The sequence below is a fragment of the Aricia agestis genome, chromosome 2, assembly GCF_905147365.1.
Source record: "Aricia agestis chromosome 2, ilAriAges1.1, whole genome shotgun sequence".
NCBI lineage: Eukaryota > Metazoa > Arthropoda > Insecta > Lepidoptera > Lycaenidae > Aricia > Aricia agestis.
This window is the reverse complement of record NC_056407.1, coordinates 225,519-250,560: the sequence shown is the minus strand read 5'-3', so window position 1 is coordinate 250,560 and position 25,042 is coordinate 225,519. Positions and strand designations below refer to the sequence as shown.

Below are 25,042 nucleotides of genomic sequence, written 5' to 3'. Positions count from 1 at the left end.
AGGCGGCGGCGTAGATGTCGCTCTGGGAGCTGTGGAGGCTGCTCTTGCCGCTGCCCACCGCCGACCCCCTGTAGTGTGCAGTGTGTACTCACTGAGCGCGGAGTAGCGCGCGGCGGGCTTGCCGGGCGGCGAGCTGGCGGCGCTGATGTCGCTCTGGGAGCTGTGCAGGCTGCTCTTGCCGCTGCCCACCGCCGATCCCGCCTCGCAACGCATGCGCAGGTGACCCCTGGAAAACACACACACTATATATCTATATATATAAAAATGGATTTTCAAATGTGTTAGTCGCGCTAAAACTCGAAAACGGCTGGACGGATTGGGCTGATTACAGTCTTAAAATATTCGTAGAAGTCCAGGGAAGGTTTTAAAGTGACACGAAGTTCACCGGGACAGCTAGTCAATTATAATAATTTCTTGTAATGTAAACCAAATAGTAACTAAGTACTTATTAATAAACTCTCGAAATGTAAAAAAAAAGAAATAGCCGATAAGGATGAACTACGACGCTCTCCATTTAGCGACCTTTAAAACAATTTGAATAGGTTGATCGCTTTATGTATGCTTCTAGCTCCCCTAGCCACCGTGCGACTTCGACACCATCGTATACACGCTTGGACCCTTTAAGTCGAGGCTGCTCAAATTGAAGAGTCGCGTCGGGCCAAACGGTGGAATAATTCGTTAACGACGGGCCACTCACATACATTTCTTATTTCAGTTGCTCTCGAGTCTCAGGACAAGCGCAAAAAAAAAACAATAATAGTAAATTACCAAATACCAGCTGAATCTGATGCTAAGCGCTAATCGCGAGAACGGCTGGACCGATTCAGCTAATTATTTTTCCCAAATGTTCCTTGAAGTACAAGGGTGGTTCTTGGGAAGAACAATGTTCAATGATAACTTGGAAATATACCTATATTAAAATATTATGGAAGCTTTGTATCATTCTTTAGAAAATCTTCCAAAATCTAAACATAGGGTAACTTGTTGATACAATCAATGTTATTTCTGCTATTATAAAACCATACTTGCGCGGACCACTTAGAATACTTTCGTGGGCCACGCCGTGGCCCGCAGGCCCGAGGATGAGCAGCCTTGCTTTAAATCATAATATTATTTAAGCTAATAGGTTCATTCTTAAACTATTTTAAAAATTAATTTAAAATAATAATATAAATTATTTTATGTGTTTAGTTCAAAGTTCCGTTACCTTTTAGGCTTCGTGTTGGTATTTGTAGATTTGGAGCTGAGCATTCTTGAGACACTGCATGAGGTTTGAGAACGTTGCAACGAGAACGAGCAATCGACTTTAGATTTTATGTCCTTAAACGTCTTAGACTTGTACTCCATTTTAAGATCTAGAACGTTCTTCTTTAAGAAGTCTCGATCTCTCCGTTCAGTTTTCTTGACAGCTTTGGGGCTGTTCTGCGGACTGCTATCCGCGTCGGGTTTTCTACTCGCCAGCATGGCTTTTAACTTGCTCGGGACGTCGCGCTTGGGCATTTTATATTTCTTGAGCGTGAAGCTTCGTTTCTCGTCCTTGTTTTTATCGTTGGTCTTCAACTCCTTGACGCTGTTCAGGGAATTCCTTTTGCTCGTGTTCCTGGAAGTCTCGTCCTCTTCCGCCGCGTGGGACGCGTCCGAGTTCTGCTCCTCCAGCGCGTCCTCTATCGGTGTGAAACACGACTTGCCGAGGCCCGAGCCCCTCTGACTGCACTCCGACTTCGTCGAGGTGGTGGAGTCGGGGGACATGTCGGGTATGACGTTCAGGAATACCGGGGAAGCGCGATGGTTTTCGAAGTCCGTATACACTCCACTCGACTCCATGCACGAGTCCTCGCTCCTGTTGACGACGAGAGGAGGGTTTCCGGCGGAGTTCTTCCCCCCGTACAGCGCGCCGTCGATGACCTGCGCCCGGCGGTCCCCCCTGTGCACGTGGTCGTCGATGCCGTCGGCGTCGCTCTCCGTGAAGAAGTCGGAGTCGGTCATGGGGTCGACCCGCCGGGCGACGGGGACGTTCTGCCAGTCCATGTCGCTCGTGTCCTCTCGCGGCCCGGCGGCGTGGTCGGCGTTTCTGCTGACGGGGCGGGACATCTCGCCGTCGCCCTGGTAGCCGTCGAGGCTGGTGATACTGGTGATGCTGGTGATGAAACTGTTGGACACTTTCGAGGTGTCGATGGACTTGTCGGTTTTGCTATCTGAGTACGTCTGGGAGTCGTGCAGCGTCGAGGCGGAAAACTGAGAGTAGGTGCTGATCTCCCCGTGTATGTCGGAGCTGTCCAGCGGTAAATCTTCGGGTGACGGAGTTTGCTCGATCCTATTGTTTATCGGGTTCCCGTGTTTGCAGTCGAGGGGGATTTCCAGGTTAACCGTGGTGTCGGCGACGGAGCTGGCCGGCTCCAGGATGCTTCCGTGAATCGAAGGTAAAAAATCTTCTTCGGCTATATTAGACTCGTCTTTGTCCGCTTCGTCCTCTATTTTTATCAACAGATCGGAGGGCTCCCTGACCCCGGTAAAAAATGATCTACGATGAACCTCGTCGGGTAAATCCGTAGCGTTTTGTGCTAAAATTTCCTCGTCGTCGTTGTTCGCGACGTCGATGGAATCGATCGTAGCGATCGGGGCGAGGTTTTCCCTCGTACTCCTGCACCTTTTGGCTACATTGTCGTATACGTCGTTTTGAATAGTCGAGGCGGCCGAGTCGCTCTCCGTTTTATCGGTCGACGGTGTGTCGCTATTGTCGGGAGAAAATTTTAGGTCGTCGTTTTCACAAAATATAGGCAAACCCTCGACGGTCGGGGAAAAGGCGTTCTCTAGGTAGCATATGTCGTCCATCTGATCGGGCGTCAGAATCCCCAGACTGTCGTCGAGAGAGTTCTCCTCGTTCGTTCTGCTCAGTGAGTTGTCGTTCGGGCTCATATTCGTATCGTAATTTCGGCAGTGCACCTGCGATTTCAGCTGGAGGCAGAGGTCCGACCTCGGCTGAGCGTTTAACGTTTTCTTGGCATGATTGGGCTCCTTCTCGCACGAGTACTCGAACTCGGTCATCGGTTTGTCGTCGAAATGCACCACGTTCGGCGACCTCTCCATACTCTTGGACGAAAGATTTAAAGGCCTCCGAGGGTATTGAGATTTGGTTTCTAGTTGAGTAGAATTGTATTCAAAGGTGTCGGTGTAGGGGAAGCGGTCGGAGGTGGTCGCGTCGGGCTGCAGGTCGAACAGCAGGCTGTACGGCCCGGAGTCTTCCCCGCCGCCGTTCGCCCCCAAACGGTCGTTCCCGTCTTGTTTTCTACTGATTTCGTTTAACTTTTCCCGCAAATCTAGTATTCTCGGGTTCTGTTCCGCGACTTTCGTCGCGTTGTAGTTTATCTTGGGTATAAACGACGTGTAAGATTTTAAAAATAACTTCTCCTTCGTCTCATCGTTGTCCATGTCGTCGGCGCCGGGCGGCGGCGGCGGTTTGACGTGCGGATGGGGGGGGTTTCTTTGAATATTAAGGCATAGTGAACTTCGTAACTTCGTCGGCTCCTTCGTGTATATTCTAGTCGCATCTACCGGTCTCGTCTTGCCGTATCGGTCAACAGGAATCTGAAACGAAAAATTACAGTTAGTCAGTGAGAGGTTTAACCTTCTAACTCTTGATGTTAATAACTAGGTACTCAGAGAAGGCGGTAGGACGGAGGGCAAACTCTGTGGTAGGGCTGGGGAGTCACGGGCCGGTGAGCAGTAACAACTAACACAGTGTTGTAGACGTAATCCTAAACCATAGCAGGAACAACAAGCGACTAGATAGTCGTAAGTTGTAAGTAAAAAACTCCCAATTTAAAGTAAGTTTTATTTACGTATTTAAAACTTGTACAACATTTTCTTTTAAAATAGTCTAATTCTTGTTCCCGCGCCATAAAATTAATAATCTGTATAAATCTGCCGTATTTTTTTTCTACAAAATGCTAAATAATGATTTTTGCAAATAATAATAATGTGATATCTATCCTACCACTATTATTTATGTAAAATTATCAAGAAGATCAGAACTACAGAGTGCTGAGTGCTGACGTCATGATGGATTATGATTAAAGCTTGTATATTACATACAATATATATTAAATACATATGTTGCCGTTAGAATGCGGAATACGTTAACATGCAGATTACCTAGGTATTCTGCAGATTCCCTTTTACCATCCGTTAAACTGTGAAATTTTGAAATAAAAAAGCTTATATTTGCACTTCACCTAGGTAGTTTACATTCTCTTCCTTCCTAAAAGTCCTAAAAACTTTAACTTAAGCTTGTCAACCTAAGGCTGTTATTGTTTTGGCTGTTTTTTACCGACTTCCAAAAAGGAGGAGGTTATACGTTCGGCTGTATGTACCTTTTTTTTTTTTGTATGTTCAACGATAACTCAAGCGTTTGTGAACCGATTTTCAAAATTATTTTTGTGCTGTATAGGGTTTAACTCGAATTTGGTACCATGTTCACAAAAGTGGTGATCTGATGATGAGATCCTGGAGGAACGGAGGGGTCTCCTTGAAATTTGTATGAAAACCCAACAGAACTTTTGAATCCTTATAGATACAGGTTCGCGGATTTCGGCGTTGTTTAAACAACTGAAAGCATAAGCCAACAAATGAAATGAAAAATATTTATTTCTAAGTAGGTTAACAAAGTTAACACTTATAGAACATCGTGTCTACATGAGGCCTACCACATCAATTTATTTGATCATCATCATCAAAATCATAATTATGCCATGGGTCATCACATTATGACCCAATTATTGATGATTTTCGTGATATTTTGCATCGAAGCAGATGTTTTTGATGATTATTTCGCTGTTTGTGAACCGATTTTCAAAATTCTTGTGTTGTTGTATAGGGTATAAGCTTGATTTTGTATAATAATTAAGAAAGTGGTGAGCTGATGATGGGATCTATGAGCAATCGAAAGAAATCCTTGAAATTTAACAAAAGACTCATAGTGGTTAAAATGTTGTTTCTAGTAACTTAAACATATGTTACGAATAAGAGAAAGTTCATACGAAGGTGTCACTTGGTCCAAAGGCACTGAACAGAACTTCTGAACCTTTAAAGATAAAAGTTTTTAAATTGCAGCATCGCTTAGATAACTGCAAGCATTTACCACAAATTCGCTTACAGTAACATAATGTGAATAGTTAACATTCGTAGTGGTTATTTACGCATAAAGCCTTATCTTGTAGATAACTAAAAAGAGTGAAATTATTATTTTTAACAAAAAATTTAAACCGACTTCCAAGGCAAAACAATAATAAATAATAATATTAACTAAAAAGTATTAAATAACTCTTACTCTATAATAGTGCCTTTTTCAGAATTTGTCTAAATATCAACTACCTATTTCTGTACATACTACAGTCTTCAGTACTTTGAAGTCGGTACCAGTCCTAAAAGCTTCAGATATTCTGACATTGACTGAACTCACGATAAAATTAGCTGGTACCGACTTCAAATAATGAAGACTGTAGTATGTACAGAAATAGTTGATATTTAGAGAATTCTGAAAAAGGCACTATTATAGAGTAAGAGTTATTTAATACTTTTTAGTTCATATTATTGTTTATTATTGTTTTACCTTGGAAGTCGGTTTTAATTTTTTGTTAAAAATAATAATTTCTAGTTGATACGATCTGTTATATTTTAGTAGTGGGGTAACACTTTACTTCACTTTAAACTTTAACAATTTATTCCTTAGTTTATATCCAAAAAAAAATAATTAATAATTCTCTAAAAAATAAATTACATGATTTATTCAAGCAATAACTTATTTTATGTAATTTAATAAGAATAGAATAAACTTTTTGCACATTAACTGACTCATCCAGATAATCTGCAGAGTACCTTATTAATCTGCAGTCTAACTGGTTTACGCACATTAACGGTAACATATACATAGAAACTAGGATGATGCTGCAAAATAACTAAACACGTTACATTTAAAGAGTAGTACCAAACTATATTAATTGGTTATCTGCTGTATTACATCGTAAATTGTAATATATAGTACGGTTTGCGATGTTTGCATCCTAATAATATTGTTATTACCTACTTATAATCCTATACTTATAGTTATAGTACTATAACTATAATTAGTATACTTATAGTACTATAAACTTTAAAGGTCCACGTCCGTGGGGTCCGTGGGTTCCTTCCGCATTTCGTGTAGTATCTTTTATGTGTATGGTCAATTGGGCACCTGTGGGCTGTGATCTACAATATTATACTAGTAATCTGTGGGCTGTGAGTTGTGACTGCCTGCTCGGAGGTAGCGCGGGCCGCGGCTCCGGGAGCGGCGCGGGCGCAGCTATCAGAGCGCGAACACACGCGCACGCACCGAATTATCGGAAACACTCAAACATCACACCGACGATTTCTCTGCTTGTGGAACAAGGGACTCCGTCGGAGATGTTATTGTTAACCGCAGAAAAATAGCTGCCTACCGAGAAAGATCGCCGCTGCTATCACGTTACTCGATAGTTCGAATTGAGAGAGCCCCCTGTCCAAGTAAATAGAAACACTATAAAGAAACACTAAATTGTCTGTCACGTTGACAACATTATTTTGGTTTTAGCGATTGTCACCGGCGCTGGCGCTGAACTGTGGGGCTAAAATGGTCGCTTTTGAGAATCATAATATGATTCATTTTTTTAAAATCGCAAAATGCAAGTCTGCTTGCAATTCTTCTTCTTCTTCTTCTTCTTTACAAATGGCCGACTCAGTGAGTTGCCAATGTCAGAGTGGTTTGAAAGACTTTGCTCTATGAAATGAAGGTGGTGATGTAACAAGTGTACGGTTAGTCAGTTACAAAATTACCTATTTACAGGAGTTGATTGACCTAAAACAAACACAAACACAAATATTAGTAGAAACATCACAATCTAATATTGTTAACACGAATATATGTACACAAAATTTCAATAAATGGGGTATCTACATAACATAAAACCGATTTAAAATTTATAGGGCGAGAAATGAAATTGGGAAGATAGTCATATAAGGACGATTGGTTTATGGGACAAGAAAAGAAGATGTGATCTAAGGTACCCTAATCTAGACCACACTCACAAATAGAATGATCCTTGACCCTAATTTTAGCAAGGAACACTGGTGAGCAGCAATGACCAAGTCTAACACGACAGATTGTAGAGCATACTGGTTTGCTACACTGTGAATATTTAAAGAACCATGGTCTTACTGGTACACTACTTTGAATATAATAGTAATGCTTGCCTTTGATGGTACTTGAGCCGTCCCATAGTGTTTTCCATTCGTTAGAAAGCTGAGATTTTGCAAGTGGAATTAAGTCCTGACAATAGAGTTGGTTGGTTGCAATTCATGTCTAGTAATTTGTATTAATTTGACATTTGTCAGTTTGACAGTTTTGACAATTCATTTGCTGAATTGTTTGAGAGGAACTGCTAAATGTAACCATTTTAGCCCCGCTGGAGTCAGGAGTCGGTCAGCTTCACGGCCTACATGTCTCTCCGAACATTAGATAATTATATACCTATATTGAAGTAACAAGCACTACATTTGAACACGTATGAAAGTGTAACCGACAACCGTGTTTACGCGGTCACGAGGTTAGGTTTCGGTTATTTAATATATTAGTCAATACTGGGTACCTACATGCTTGACGCACACGCAACTTGCTCGGTCGACCGCCGAATATACGACTGGCCACACGGCACTCAAGCCGGATTGTGGACCAATAGAAAATACTAAAAAATCGGCTAAGTGCGAGTGGGACTCGCGCACGAAAGGTTCCGTACCGTTATAGAGAAAAAATAGGCTAACAATTGTGATTTTGTATGGGAGCCCCAATAAAATATGTTATTTTAATTTTATTATTAAACTGCAACTTTGCTGCGCCAAGTCGTTTACAAACATTTTACCGCAACAAAAACTATTCTAATCTCCTTTCCTGGGACTCAAAGTATCGTCTCGGTAAAGCGGTTCTCGAGATATTATAGTCTGGAGACCGACAGACAGTCTGACAGACAGAGAAGTCTGAGTAATAGGGTCCCGTTATTAAAGAAAGAAAACGTTTATTTGTGCAAGAAAACGTACATAGCTTAGTTAAATAACACATCATAAAATGTTTTCGAGCACAAGCCGACGCAGCTCAGCATAATAAAGATCATATTCTTCCAAAGAGTTTTAGGGTCATGCAATTTTACAAAAAAAAGCTTATTTTAAATTTAATGTTATTAATATTAAAATAAGATTTTTTTTCTTGCACTAAGGCCTTAGAGACAACCCTTTTTAAACTTTGATAATATTGTTTTTTCCTTCACTTCTAGATTTATGATATTCTAAAGCTGCTTGATCTCTTAACCTCATCATGTCCTTAACAGTATCAGTGATCCATGGATAGGAATGATCTTTAATGACCACCGTCTTTACCGGTGCGTAAGTATCAAAGAGCCAAAGCATGCAGTAATTGAAATCTCTTAACATTACATTCACATCTGAGTGCTGAGCAATGAGATCCCATATATGTTGCAAGTCATTATTATTAAAGTTATCGACAGAAATATTTTTAAGTAAGAAAATATGATGCGTGGTGTGACCTCAGCTCTTTTGATATGAAATTCACATACTACCAATCGAATATCGATGACCGTATAGTGTTCCCACAACATCCTCAGTTACTTGTTTCGCAGTGAGCTTAGAACACACCAGATCAATCAAGGTTTGACTGCCGCTGCCATTCGTAAAATGAGTAGGCTCCGATACTAATTGATACAAATTGAAACAAGATAGAAACGACTTAACGCAATAATTAAATTGTATAAATTTCAATTTAGCAACTACATGTAATCCAACTTATTCCGCTACAAAACAACACGCAGACAAAAACGTCGACATAATAATATTAAGTAGGTATATCTTATAAGTGACACGTATCCTATCGGTACTTACATGGTTATTCATCATAAGCAGACTCGGTATGTGGGCGAGGCACTGGGCAAGAAGAAGAGACAACCGGAGTCTTCACAGTTCAGACGAGTCACGACTCACGGGAGACAAGCAGCCGGGCCCAGTTCGGACATGACAGAATCTCAGGAGTCAGGACACAGGACGCGCGTGGGCCGAATTCAACTGGCAGTCATTGTCACTCGCCTGTCGCCTGAGTCGCCTCTCAAGTCTCAAGAGTCAAGACAGACTGTTCTATTACGATTCACTAGCGGAGGCCCTCATTAGTCGCCGACCTCTCGTTGGCGCCGGAGCAGGCCGGACGCCGCGCCGCTAGTCCCACAGCTACGTCACCGGCCACCGGCCACGGCCGTGGTGTTCGGGGAGGGGGGGGGGGCTCCGGAGCGTAAAAATTTAGCACAATATCACACGATAACGCGGTAGAGGTATGCGAGGTGAAGTGTGGCGCAACTCCGCCGACCACGGACCAACTCGCAGTTAGCACCCGATAAGATAACTCACAAATCACAACTTCTCAGTTACACATTACAGTAACTAGAAGGTTAGCACTTAGTTCGTTAACTACTAACTAAGTACAACCGAATCATTGCCGACGTTGTTTGCACGAAGGCGGTCGACGGTCTGACTACTGTCATAGTCGCTTCAGTGATTGTGGTTGGACTTAGGATGTTCTAGCCAGCGAACGAGGGGCTCCTCAGATAAAAGTTAAAACAAAATGAAATGAGTTTGAAATTTTTTATCGACTCGATATTCCTTTGACCTTGACAAAATGTTAGCATTGAAACCGGTTCCACCGACGGAAACATTTATACAAGAGCAGCCGCTCCATCAGATATCATTAAATTGTAAATTGTGACTGGTTACTGATGCAAACTTTTCGTCGTGTGAGTTGTGACTTGTGACGTGTCGCGCTTCGTCTAAGACCCTCCTGACTTTATAGGTGCAAATAATAATTGTCATTAAAATATTACAAAACAATATATTCTTCAAAGAATAAAATATATTAAGTATATCATACAAAAAAATTGTTTACCGAAAGAAATATATTTAATTAAAGTACTTAATAAAAACTAAAAATATGTTAAGTACTGTATAAAAAATTAATCGAACTTAGTAAGAAACAAATCGAAAAACGCAAAAAATCTACCGGGAGAAGCTTCGATCACTAATTATTAATATGCGAAGGGGAGAACCCAAGAAGCTGTTTTTAACCCCCGACAAAAAAGAGGGGTGTTATTTTTGCGTCGGTCTCGCAACGTCTTCCCTTATCCCTAGCGGTCTACTAGGGCCAATGGCCATGTATTTCTTCAAACAAACATACATATTTTTGAAAAACCGGCCAAGTGCGTGTCGTCGTGCTCGTGCCACGCCGCACGGGCAATACGGTATACCGTATAGGGTTTATTTTTTATCGTCAATGAATGTACATTTATAACGTGTTTTACACTACTAACAATTAGTACAATATCAACTCAGTTACTTTCAAAGCAATTTGAACAAAAAGGTCTTTTATACTTCGCCGAATACATTTTTTTAGTTGATCAACTATTAGTCAATAACTTATGAAGACTTCTTAGCCGTGATTTCCTTTTAAATCCAGCATATCATATTTCCTACTCCCGTGATTTTTTTTACATTTCCAGAAGCAACCGTTTAGCTGGTAGAAGTTCTTTAGAACCCTTCTACCAGCTAAACGACTGCTTCTGGAAATGTAAAAAATAAATAAATTCACGGGAGTAGGAAATAAGCTGAATTTAAAATCCGCGGTTTTTCTCAGAGACTATAAGGCCTACGAAGCTGTAATTCGGCATGAATGTACATCTAAAGAGTGTCACAGAACAGGCAGAGCAGGTAATGTATATTAATGTACATTACATCCCGGGATGTATAGCTTTACATTATATTAATGTATCACACACACAACAGGTAATGTAATGTATATTTCCCTACATTTCAATGCTAAACGTCCCGCTTGACGCACATTTCAGCTGCTGAGGTGTTATACAGGCTGTTCTTATTTTTAATGTTGTAATACTATGGCCTTTCGACTTACATGCTATTAGATTTACTAGATAGTTCATCAGAAGATAATAAAATAAAATAAATATCTTTTTATTCAAAATGGGTATCATGATACACTTTTTGAAAGTCGAACGAAGAAACTACGTTGCCTACCACCGGTTCGGGAACTACCCCGCCGAGAAGAACCGGCGTAAGAAACTCGCACGGGGCCATCTTTTACTAAAAAAATGGAAAATTACAATGTTATGGCTTACAGCTAAGTAACAAAATTAAAAGAAAAGTAACCTGCATGGAGCCACCCTATTCCCAAGGTGTGCTGTCCTCGAAGAAATCATTGACTTTATAATACGCTTTAGCACACAAACGTTCTTTAACTGCTTTTTTAAATTTGTTTAAAGGTAGATTTTGAACATTTTCTGGGATTTTATTGTATAGGCGTATACATTTGATGATTGATTCTGATTGTAATTTTGATGCGCGCATTGTTATTTGTTACATATTGTGTCAAAAACAGAACGATGTGGATTGAAGATATTTGACTGAAAATATAGGCTCTGGGGAACAGACTGCCTGCCGTTCCTGCTGTGAAGTGCTGTACTAAGGCACAGAATATACAGGGTGTAACAAAAATAAGTGATAATACTTTCGGGTGTGTACATGTTCCTTGTAGAGAGTTCACTGTGAAAGTAGCAGTGCTGAAAGTATATTAGTAGTACCAAGCTAAGGTGGCAAGTGGCAACACTATGTGTACGTGTCTCTCATACACATATAATATAATCACAGAAATTTTTGAACATCCTATGAAGAGAAGAGATGTACTTATAGTAATATACAGAAATATATTGAGATGTATTTAGATGTAACAAAATATAAATGTATATTTTCATATAGCTCTGTATCGATACGAAAATGTAAAAATATACATTATAGCTGTTGTGTGTGGTCTCCTAATGAATTCTATAGAAAGATGTATCGAAATGTATCGTGCTATAATATACATCTTTACATTACCTGCTCTGTCTGTGACACCCTTTAATGACGCCGACAATATGGTATACTATAAAATCTTAAAAAAATGGTACCTCCCATAGACATCAAGCGAGGGTGATTTATTTTTTCCGCATCCACCCCACCGTGAGGGGTGTCATTGGATAGGTTTTTGAAAATATTATGAGTAAGTATTCAAATACCATTTTCCGATTTAGGGATCCATTTGTGAAATATGAAGTTTTAAAGTGGAAAAAATCGTTAGTGTCCAGTGTCCCCCCCCTTCTACCAGCTCAACGGTCGCTTCTGGAAATGTGAAAAAAATTCACGGGGGTAGGAAATAAGTATGCTGAATTTAAAAGGAAAATTATCACGTCTAAGAAGACTTCATAAGTTATTGAGTAATAGTCGATCAACTTAAAAAAATGTATTCGGAGAAGTGTTTAAGTAAATTTTCGTTTAAATTCTTTTGAACGTAATGTAATAAATGTACATATATATTATTATTATTAAGTATTATTTTCGGGGAAAGCCCGAACGTACGTGCAGCGTGCAGCTGAGAAAGAAAGAAAGATAAGAGTGTGGGAGGCAGAGGGATGGATTTGCTTTGGCTACTTTGGCTATCTATTGTCACGTAGACGTTATTTTAACGCAAATAAAAAGATAAAAAATCAAAAATCTTTTGATAATTATACCTTTCTAGGGTTCCGTACACACAGGGAAAATAACGGGACCCTATTACTGAGACTTCGATGTCTGTCCATCAGCCGTCTGTCCATCTGTCCGCCTGTCCGTCTGTCTCCAGGCTGTAACTCAAGAACCGCCATAGCTAGACTTCTGAGATTTTTGCAGATTGTGTATTTCTGTTGCCGCTATAACAACAAATACTTACTTACTAAAAACGCAATACAATACCTCTTAATATCTCCCATACAGTAAACGTGATTTTTTTTAGGAAAAGGGGTTGTAAGATGGTGAAAATGCGTAAATTTGTTCAAATTAAGTTAGTTCCAAAACTCATAACAGATGGTGCCAAGAGTCGCCTAGATCGCGCTATCGCTAGCTCATATGTGTTTCTATAAGAGGTGGTACCATGATGGGCTTAGTTTATCGATTCTTTCGATTGTTATACACATTATCAAATAACTCCTACCAACATAGATATCAGAAACAACAGCATACCAATAATAAATACTAAATGGTTTATGGGTAAAGCTAAAGTTGTGTAATGCAGCTAAGTTGTGTAAAGCTAAATAAGCTTTAAAATTTGGTATAAAAAAGTTTAATTTAAAAAATAATAATATTATGTGTACACTACACGGCTGTTTTGGGTATTTTTATTTAAGGGGTACCAGGGTTTTAAAAAGCTTTTGACTTTTTATACGTGGGAGAGCCATGCTTCGGCACGAATGGGCCGGCTCGACCGGAGAAATACCACGTTCTCACAGAAAACCGGCTTGAAACAGCGCTTGCGCTGTGTTTCGCCGAGTGAGTGAGTTTACCGGAGGCCCAATCCCCTACCCTATTCCCTTCTCTTCCCTTCCCTACCTTCCCCTATTCCCTTCTCTTCCCTACCCTCCCCTATTACCCTATTCCCTCTTAAAAGGCCGGCAACGCACTTGCAGCTCTTCTAATGCTGCGAGTGTCCATGGGCGACTTATGTTGCTTTCCATCAGGTGACCCGTTTGCTCGTTTGTCCCCTAATTTCATTAAAAAAAAAAACATTTTTGTTGACACCGCGCGCTATAAACTGAAGTCCACGCGGACGAAGTCGCGGGCAACAGCTAGTATTAAAATAAAATAAAAATTAAAGGGGGGCTCCCGTACAAAAACACTATTTTTGGCCTATATTTCCTCTATATCGGTAAGGAACGGAGAGAGAGAGAGAACCCTTAAATTTTTATTTTATTTTAATATTATAATTAAATATTAAAGTACTTACACATATAACGAAAGACTGTGAAAAATTCAAGTAGTTCCAATTCAAATAGTTCCTTTTTTGCTCGATATCAATAATGGCAACAGGTAGGCTGTTGCCATTATTGATATCGAGCAAAAAAGGCCAAAAAATTCACGTTTAATGTATGGGAGCCCCCCCCCCTTAAATATTTATTTTAATTTGTTTTCAGTATTTATTGTTATAGCGGCAACAGAAATACACAATCCAACCAAATTTCAGAAGTCTAGCTATAGCGGTTCTTGAGTTACAGCCTGGAGATAGACAGATGGATGGACGGACGGACGGACGGGTCCCGTTTTCACCCTTTGGGTACGGAACCCTAAAAAAGGAATACTTGTTGACTTTTCTATTGAGTTTTTTATTTTTAACCTTTATCTATGGACATCTAAAAGTTGTAACATACTTATGGACATGGGGTCTGACAGACCGCTCGTATTTTCATCTGTTTTTTAGGTAATTTAAAGACTTTTTTGCTACCTTTTTTGCATTATTTTTGCTTAAATGCCTTAACATACAATTGATTAAGGGAATGTATGGGTATATCCAAAATTCTAAATTATATTGTAAAATGAAGCATTTTAAGCAAACAAGTCACTTTTAAGACTTTCATTCACCTGTGACGAAAAAATGACATTTTTATATGTATAATAAACATAGGTTTTGAAACTTTTTTCCTTATTGTCTATTAATGTAAGCCATATTTAATATAAAAATTGGAATTTAAACTTCTGAACATATTATAAAAAATTTAACATAGGTCGAACATGGACAAAATTATTGGCAGCCATTTCACATGGTAAAGGCCATGACAAACGTAATTATAGCTTAAACGGAAGTAAACATAATATTGTGGTTAGAATTTATTTTAGTTAACTAGACAGATCCAATTAGTTTTTGCTGTAAAAAAATATTTCCTAAATATTATCTCTCCTAGACCCAAATTTGTTCCTTAGAACATTTTCAGTGCAATATTCCAATCGTTTGACAGATTTCAAAATTTTTATGTATTACAACGAAGAATTTCACTTAAAAAAACATAAGCAGAAGTTATTTCAAGATTTAGACATTGATTGCGCACTACCGAAGACACAAACATAATTCTTTGTATGGGAAGCATGGACATGGGGTCTCACAGACCGCGCTCGAAGTTCAAACCGAAATAACTTTACAAACTTGCAGTTGGCGTTGAATATGTTTCCTTCAGAATACATTTTTCGACTAAAACTGAAGCTACTGAGCGCCGCAAGAGTGAAACTGAAGGGGAAGTAGGGTAGATGCAATTCTTGCAGGGTACGAGCGGTCTGTGTGACCGCGCGTCCATAGTGAAAGGTTAACTAGCTATTCGATAAAACACGAATAAAATTACATTTTCTAAAAATGATTCCTAGCTAGTTCGATTTATATATATTTATATATGTATATATATCATTTATTTCATAACTTACTACTAAAATACTCTAGAAAATGTGGTAACATAATTGACAAGTCTTTTGTGACTATCAGCTCTCATATTTTCTTCAATATTTTCGTAATTAAGAAGTATTTTAAAGAGTTTTTCATAAAATTATAGTTAATTGCACACAGAACATTATTACCACATTTAATCCAAAAAATATCACACTTCAAAAAACCGTCCTCAAATCTGGCCAGGTAGAACATTTTGTGAAAACGCTCAATCAATAATAAATAACAGCTAGGCACTTGAAATTTCACAAAATACTTACTTTTTAGCTTAATTATATTTGTACTTTAATAATTAATAATAAAATTGTAACTAAGTAAATATTTAAGGGAATACAAGAATATATCCCATACAAGAAACACTATTTTTTGCCTACTTTCGCTCTATTTTTTTATTAAATAAGGGGGCAAACGAGCTAACGGGTCATCTGATGGTAAGCAACTACCGTCGCCCATGGACACTCGCAAGTCGCAACATTAGAAGAGCTGCAGGTGCGTTGCCGGCCTTTTAAGAGGGAATACGCTCTCTTCTTGAAGGTTTGTAGGTCGTATAGGTCCGGAAATACTGCTGGTGACAGTTCTTTCCAGAGTTTTACAGTGCGCGGCAGAAAGTTACGCGAAAAACGCACGGTGGAAGACTGCCACTCATCAACATGATGAGGATGGTACGGTTTTTTGCGTGGGACGATGGCGAAAAGTTGCAGGAGGTATGATTCCGAACAATTCCTCAGAGCACTCCCCGTGATACAACCGATAGAGGATGCAGAGTGAAGCTACATCTCGGCGTAATTCCAAGGCCAGGAGTCCTAGCTGTTTCAAACATTATGGCAGTCAACAATTCGAGCGGCCCTTCATTGGATACGATCCAGAGGGAGCAGTTGGTATTGGCGCCCCTGCCCACAGATGAGAACAATATTCCATATGAGGCCGAACCTGCGCCTTGTACTGTCTCGCTCTGTTAAGAACACCAAGCTTCTTCGAGGCTAACTTGGCCTTACTCTCTAGAGTCTAGATGATATCGGAACTGGACTTCGCTCGATATGTTGTCTATACCGGTACGGAACCCTTCATGCACGAGTCCGACTCGCACTTGGCCGATTTTTTTTTACTTTGTCCCGCTTTTGACTGAAGGATCCCGCTTTTTCACTCAAAAAGTTCCAAAGTCCCGACTTGGTACAAAAAATCTGGCAACGCTGCCCGACACGCACTTGGCCGGTTTTTGATTAATTTGACAACAGACTTCAACCATAAATAAAAGTATAATTCGTGTCTAAGTAATATAGGCTTGTCATTCAAAATATCGTCGTGTGCACATTGTAGAATGTAGTGTGTCAGTGTGTGTAATGTTTTATTTATTAAAATAAATGGTATGATTTATGCAATTAAACATACGTTTAAAACAATATAGGCTCGATGCACTCCTTCTCCATATAAACTATAAACTGTGCGTCATGCATTACATTTCCGCATTTTTCGTCAAAAGGGGTCCAAAGTTTTTTGCTCACATATTAATAATATTATATATTAATACGTGAGCAAAAAACTTTCGACCCCTTTTTGACATATAGGTAATTTAAAGATTATGCAAATAATTTAAAGATTATTTGCAGATTACAGATGTACTTGGAAATATTATTATTATGCAGCTTAGGTACCTACATTATCGTAGAGTGGAGTGAACAATCATATTGTGCGAGTTCATGCTTCATACTCACTACAGCTCAGTCATACGTGATACGGGTCATACCTAAAATCTAAATTACACAAGGCCGAGCTGCCTAGCATGGCGGACATGGCCTAGCTCTCGAGTCGCAGTATCGATTTCGGCTCGCTTGCTATTCTGACCGCTGACGATATTGAGTTGAGGACAGTGAGGTATTATTGTGAACTACTGAATAGCTTTTTATGTTACTTCATAATTACTATAATTCATGTACGTATAGTCTGTCACATTATAGCAATATGACATATCCCTAATATTGCTATACTGTGAGTCTGTCAAGTAAGTGAAGGAATTAAAAAGTGGCAACATCATCCCTTTTTTTCTTAGATTGATTTGAGGGATGACACTACGATGTTGCCACGTTTTAATTTCTTTACTTTCTTGACAGGTTATATTTGCATCTGTAATCTGTTCCGGAATCCGGACCGAAAGGGTAAAAACGGGACCCTATTAGTATTACTAATACTTGGTTGTCTGTCCGTTTATGTCTGTCTTTCCCATACAAAAAACACACTTTTTCTCATAGAGTTATTATGTACTACGTAAGAGAAAGCATACAGTTATTATGTACTACGTACATAATATATAATAACTCAATGCTTTTTCTAGTACTTATATTTTTGCTCTACAACGGGACGGGACGGAACCCGTCGTCCAATTAGTAGTAGTGCTAGTCCAATTCTTTTTCCCGCAACTTCCGTCCTCCAGTATCTACATACACGTTCATACGTACATACGATAGTACTATTATTTCTGTGACGATCTAGTAGAATGGCTATTTAACATAGTGTCGTAATTCGTAAATCGTCGCGGCGGCGCGGTGCCGAGACAACGAGAACTTCGAGCGCCGCGGGTTGCTCCTGTTGACCTTCTGGAGACAATGAACGATCCACGATCTAACTAGGTATAGGCTGGTATAACCGTGTAGGTAATCGACTAAGCAGATGTACGCAGTATGCTGAATGTGATGTATGTGATACGCTCATGTGACATGTCTGTTGCCTCTGTACACGGTACCACATATTATTACTAAATAGTTACTAGCTACTACGTAACTGTACCTACAGTGGCTGTAGATAGTAGGTAGGTACATATTGTATTACGTCAGCCGCCGAGGTCGTAAACCTGTTGGATGGTGATGGCTCTCCGGTGTCTCCGGAAGTTGCCGGCGAGGTGCGACGACCTTTGGTAATCGGTGGTGTTTTGCGAGAGAGATATCGTCGGAGAGTTATACTATATTATTATTGTAATTAACCCCCGACAAAAAAGAGGGGCGTCTGTCTTTTTTTTTTTTTTTATGAAATAAGGGGCCAAACGAGCAAACGGGTCACCTGATGGAAAGCAACTTCCGTCGCCCATGGACACTCGCAGCATAAGAAGAGCTGCATGTGCGTTGCCGGCCTTTTAAGAGGGAATAGGGTAATAGGGGAGGGTAGGGAAGGGAGTAGGGGAGGGTAGGAAAGGGAATAGGGTAGGGGATTGGGCCTCCGGTAAACTCACTCACTCGGCGAAACATAGCGCAAGCGCTGTTTCACGCTGGTTTTCTGTGAGAACGTGGTATTTATCCGGTCGAGCCGGCCCATTTGTGCCGAAGCATGGCTCTCCCACGTATAAACGTGTCTGTGGCATCGTAGTCAAACCACAGAATAGATAATAGTACAAGTAGTCAAACTCGATCTAAAAGACTACAGTCAAAAAACAACTAACGGCCGTTCCCAATATTTGATCTATCTCTGGTTTTGCCCTACTAGAGATAGGAATAGCTCACAATAACACGGAAGGGTATAGGGTAGGGCCCGGTAGGGGATTGGGCCTTCGGTAAACTTGAGTGAGTTTCGGCGAAACACAGCGCAAGCGCTGTTTCATGCCGGTTTTCTGTAAGAACGTGTTATTTCTCCGGTCGAGCCGTCCCATTTGTGCCGAAGCATGGCTCTCCCACGTATAATGCATCGGTTTACCGTTATTTAAATTTGAATGCTTAGATTTAAGTACACGCCGAAAGAAAATATACGTACACGCACCTATAGCTCACTTTGAATGAATATAAGAACATATTTCAGAGATTTTTTTTTAATTATTTTATTGGCTTCAATTTTGGTAATTACACACTTTTCGTAAAAACCCATAGTTTCTTAGTTAATTATGAAAAACCGCTTTAAGACATGTATTTTTCTCACGCAAAAACGTAATCTTTGATCTTTGATAACTCAGAAAGTATTGATTTACTCCAAAAAATTTATACTTATTACAAAGGCGAATGCCCAAAAGTGGTACCAATTTGTCTCATGCTTCAATATGAAAATATAATAGTAATTCTTTTTCGACTTTTTCAACGTAATTCCACCCCAGGAATCCAATATTTGAACTGTAAATATAAATTAAAGAATAAAAATTATTAAATATGACTTCCTCCATGTTTGGTTAGTGGTGTAGTGCATTAATAGAAACATAATATCAAAGAATCGATATTGTAACAATATCGATTCATTCGACTAAAGCAATTATTATTGCAATCGTTATAAATATTACTTGCTTTAATAACAGTTTTCGAATGATAATATTACATAATGATATCATGTATAAGCTTTTCTATAATATGTATGTTAGATTTACAGTATAATTAAGCTAATATCCATTACACTTAATCGATTCAGTGCTGTTAATAGACATAAAATCGATTTTTTTTCATAGACTTCGATTTATCGATCGCATCCCTGACATCTATCATTGCGTAATGTCATTGCGACATTGTTTTATTTTTCAGATTGATTTCACAAAATATAAATTACACATTAATGCTTGTTTCTATTTATAAATAGGTCAGGACTTGTGAACTTTTTCTGCGTATATATTAAAATATTTTGTAAACTTTTGCTGCGTATATGTCGCAGCCGACTGGTTTAAATAGCCGTTCAATCAAACAGCTAGCCCTTTGACTGAACAACGCCATTCAATCACACGGCTATACGTCGTTTAGCCGACTTGTTGACTACAACATTCAACACTACAGCTAGACGACGCTTAGCCAACTGGTTTGTTTTTGTTTTGGCGGGGGGCTGCGCCCCCCGAGCCCCCCTTTTATTTGGCGCCGGTCGCCGGCTGCTGCCGCAGCACGCTCGCTGCGCTCGCTCGGCTCCCTCTGCGTTGTGGTCTAAGTTCTAACCTAACCTAACCAACTTTTAGACTTTCTGGATTGTGTTTGTTTTTGTTTTGACGGGGGGCTGTGCCCCCCGAACCCCCCTTTCGGGGGAGGCTGCGTCCATCCATTTCATAATCCTCGAATATTTATTGAAATTTTAATTCACTCGTATGTGCCTCCACAATTTTTGTCTCTTTAATAACACTTTTAACTTTTATTAACTACTTTCTTTCCGAAAAACAATCACAAACACCAACAAACACCTAGCAGGTGTTTGTTGGTGTTTGTGATTGTTGACGCCATATTGTAAATAAAACGCCTAGCGCCGCAGCGGTGCGCGCTGAACTAAGTACTTCAATTAGACGGCGGCTTTTGAATCAGCTGTAGTGCTAGCTGTTTGATTGAACAGCTTTTTAAACCAGTCGGCTGTGACATATATATTGATTGTGGAGAACGAACTTCTATCGTTTTGTCTACTCTCAATGTTTATGGATAATTCCTACTCATAACTCAGGTAAGCATACCTATTTTATTTTCTGAATAAGCATATAAAAGTCTAAGAAGGCACCATGTATTTCCTGACAAATGAAATATTTTAAACTAGCACCTGAAAATATAACAACAGAAAAAACATTAAAGGCTTTAAATACATAAGTCTTTGATTTCACAAGTAATCTTCTAGCAGTGAAACCATTTAGAGTATAGCTGTTACTTCTATGAATATATTATTACAAACACTATTTAATTAATTCTTTGTTTTATTACAGCTGACTTCAGATTCTGACACCGCAGAGCAAACCCAAACAATGAAGGAAGTTTGTCATAGAAGATTGTTTTTCTTGTGGCCAGTCTATTCTATACCTATACTTACTACAAGAATTCATACTGTAAGACAAGATCAACAAAAGAGAAACATTATAGCTAGAATAGTTCTGCTGCACTTGAAAAATAACTACGGTACTTAAGTATTTTTATTTATATTAAATTATATCTTATTATTCAATATTTGATACTACTGGTAGTGTTTTTATTATTGTGTCCTAACAAAAATGGTTTCACAAATAATTTCATAAAATATTTTTATTTTTTGTCACTATTACGGACCGTTAGTACGGATCGCTCCACCTATACCGATCTGTATGAAGCTATGTGGAGGGTTTTAGAGCAATGCGGACGAATCCGTACGGACCCGTCCGCATTACTCCTTAAGAGGATACACCAGGGGCTAGAGAAATGAAAAAAAGCACGTGTAATATCTATAGCTGTCTCCCTTACTTCAAGCCTATACCGCAGAACGCGATAGAGACAACTGCAGAAAATCCAGAAAATCAACGATTCGTTGTCCCCTGATTCCTTCTCCAAAACTTAACCGATTTAAGTACTTTTTTCATTAAAGATTAAAAAAAGGCTTGAGCTGTGTTCCTATGTTTTGCTTTTTTTGTATAATCTAGCCAAATCTGTTTTCTGGACATTTGAACACAGCGGAAAATTTGGCCATTTTTTTGGGTTTTAGAACGTTCATATCTTATTTAATAATTAAATTATGAAAAAAAAGAAAACATAGGGACATCGTATTAGTGGCCGTAGATATTCAGGAAAAAAAATATAACTCTACTAGCATTATCCAGGGAGGAAACAGGGGACAACGTTTGTATGGAAAAAAGGGCGGTGTGGACTCCTCTTAAAGCTTCATACAGATTGGTCTAATATCTATACGGAGCGATCCATACCGACGGTCCGGGTATAATGAATGGTTTAAATAGGTATTTTTCTTTTATGTTGATAAAAATTAATCTTATTTAAATGTTTGTGTGATCAATGATCATGTTCACATAATATGTATGTACTGCAAAATGTGAATAATTTACTGAATTATGTTTATTAATTCATATACTATATTAGGCTTAATTTACATGTAATATTATTTTATTAATTAATTATTATTGTTCTTAGAATAATAATTAAGCCCTTTGTGTTTGCCCTTTTTTCCTTTTGTTTATAATACAACTCTGTTTTTGTTAATCTATACTAATATTATAAATGCGAAAGTATCTCTGTCTGTCTGTCTGTCTATCTGTCTGTCTGTCTCGCTTTCACGCCAAAACTACTGAACCGATTGTAATAAAATTTTGTATACAGATAGTCTAAAGCCTGAGAAAGGACATAGGTTACTTTTTACTGAAAAAAAGGGTTGTAAGAGGGTGAAAATGCGTAAATTTGTTCAAATTAAGTTAGTTCCAAAAATTCATAATAGATGGCGCCGTGCGTCTCTTACATCGCGCTAATGCTTGCCGTTCGTCTTTCTTTAAGAGGTGGTATCATCTTACATTCAGGTTTCGATTTTTTCGATTGTTATTTCTTTTTTACGTTATTTAATAAGGCAGTACCTTATCTATGCAGTGACGTAACCTTAAACCTATCAATGATAAATAGTTTATGGGTAAAGTTGTGTAATTGGGGGGCTAAATAAGCTTTAAAATTTGGCATAAAATATAAAGTTTCATTAAAAAAAATGAAATATTATGTGCACACTGCACAGCTGTTTTGATTTAAGGGGTACCAGGGTTTTTTTTTTTATAAAAGCTTTTGACACCGATTTTGTTGACATCGCGCGCTATAAACTGAAGTCCACGCGGACGAAGTCGCGGACAACAGCTAGTGTTATAATAAAGCCGCTGAACATTTAATGCATATAGTGACGGATTAAGACTACTTGATGCCCTAAGCAATCCGTGCCTGCCTCGCCCCTATCCGTATCTCAACTAGAATCGGTCTTTGAACCTTTACTCTTCTACCTCAGACGTGATGCCCTGCTTTGCTTAATTTCATTAAGGGCTAATCTGTCACTAGATGCATATAATATATTAATGTATTTGTTATTGTTATGACAATGTTTGGATAAAATAAAAATACATTTTATACGTGGGAGAGCCATGCTTCGGCATGAATGGGCCGGCTCAACCGGATAAATACCACGTTCTCACAGAAAACCGGCGTGAAACAGCGCTTGCGCTGTGTTTCGCCGAGTGAGTGAGTTTACCGGAGGCCCAATCTCCTAACCCCTACCCTATTCCCTTCCCTACCCTCAACTATTCCCTTCCCTTCCCTACCCTCCCCTATTACCCTATTCCCTCTTAAAAGGCCGGCAACGCACTTGCAGCTCATCTGATGCTGCGAGTGTCCATGGGCGACGGAAGTTGCTTTCCATCAGGTGACCCGTTTGCTCGTTTGCCCTCTTATTTCATAAAAAAAATATACATTGTTTGTTTTATTTTTGACTCCAGTCAACAGCATGCTCCTTGTGAGTATAGTATTCCTTGACAGCATGAGCATAAGCCCAATAGCGCACACGGCCAGGTCGTGCAGCCATCGAGATAGATACCTTAGTATGAAACCGCCATAGACCACGCGCGCACTTGGCCACAAAGCGGCCACACCATACTTTCGATGGCCGCTAGTGCGCTATTGCCTATTGGGCTATGTGTCCATTGTGAAAAGTATTGCGACTAAAATGTTACTTACATATTATAATAATAATAAATACCCCTAGATATAAGCGCCTTACTCGGTTTTTAGAGCAATAACGTTCGCTCGTGTATGACCTGTCAATAAAATAGATGCTTTGAAGATTTTGAGGTATTTTAGATTTTGTCAAATTACTCTGAAACCACAGTTTTGTTTACAAAGATATTTTTATAGGAGCTAATATGATAATTATAGACTATAAAAAACCAAGTTTGGTCGTGAAGCAAAATGGTACAGGGTTCCATATATTTTTGGGCATTCTCCTTTGCTTAGAATTTATTTTTCTATTAATCCCTGCGGTTAGTTTTATTTGAGAAAATTTCACCCCCGAGAAGGGTTGGCATCCACCCCCAAGGCAAAAGCGCAAGTTGCCACTATGTCACTTTTGTTTCTTTGGGTACCACCTACCCCCCCACCTACTCACCAACTTTCATGAAAATCGATGGAGGTTCAACGAAATCGGAGGTGAAACCCTTCGTTCCCTCCACTAAATATGTTATGTCATAAACAATAAAATAATTATTCTTGTACAATCTTACTACAAAAAACTACCCTCGCTAATATCATATCGATATCAAATGAATATAATATTATGGTATTGTAATGCGATGTGTTTAACACAAGAGGACCTAAAATTACTTACTCAGTCATTAGAGTTAGTAGGCCAGGAAGGTAAGTATCATTATGTAGGTAACCGCGTAGCCTGATCGATATGTTAACCATTTCCAACAGAATTAATTGTTCCTCGGCCCGTTCCTCGGCCTTATACATATTATTACTTATACCCATATCAGTTAACCCTTAACCCATAGACACACAACGCTGCAAAGTGGACAGTAACAATGTTCCCATTAGAGGCGCCGTCCTTGACAATGATGTCAGGATCTGCAGCACGGGCGACAGGCAGGTAGGTACGAGTGTGCGCGTGTGTCGGTGTGTTGTGTTTCCCCGCTCGCTCGGCGAAGCCTCCAGCGTCAGCGGTACCCACCTTAGACATTTCGTCCGCGGAATCCTTCCCCCGGTAATCCTCACATCGCCCCGAAATCTCACTTCACCGCTCATCCGATGTAGGCACACGGAACGTTAGCACTGGCACTGAAGTTGGTAAAACGCGAAAAATTCAAATTACATTTTGTAGGCGCCGTTTCGCGGTTGAAGCCCGATCAATACTGGGTTTGTAGTTCGGTGTTCGTCGGTAGTCGGTACTCGGGCCGGGCGACGGCGGGGCACGCGGGAGGAGGGCCGCGAATAT

General features: G+C 39.4%; 1 protein-coding gene across 2 annotated transcripts in view; it reads right to left on the bottom strand.

The window, feature by feature from the left end:
* The window catches only part of LOC121739722, an 81,899-nt gene extending 56,857 nt beyond the window's left edge, over positions 1 to 25,042 (bottom strand). Inside the window, exons 1-3 of one of the 2 annotated variants that reach the window (XM_042132271.1) lie at positions 24,779 to 25,042; positions 1,208 to 3,585; positions 93 to 226 (exon numbers count right to left, since the gene is read on the bottom strand). In XM_042132271.1, the coding sequence (XP_041988205.1) occupies positions 93 to 226; positions 1,208 to 3,585; positions 24,779 to 24,787 (2,521 nt within the window). In that variant the 5' untranslated portion in view covers positions 24,788 to 25,042. Of the gene's footprint in view, positions 1 to 92; positions 227 to 1,207; positions 3,586 to 8,958; positions 9,150 to 24,778 lie in introns of those variants that run through there. The other variant, XM_042132270.1, reaches the window with a different exon arrangement.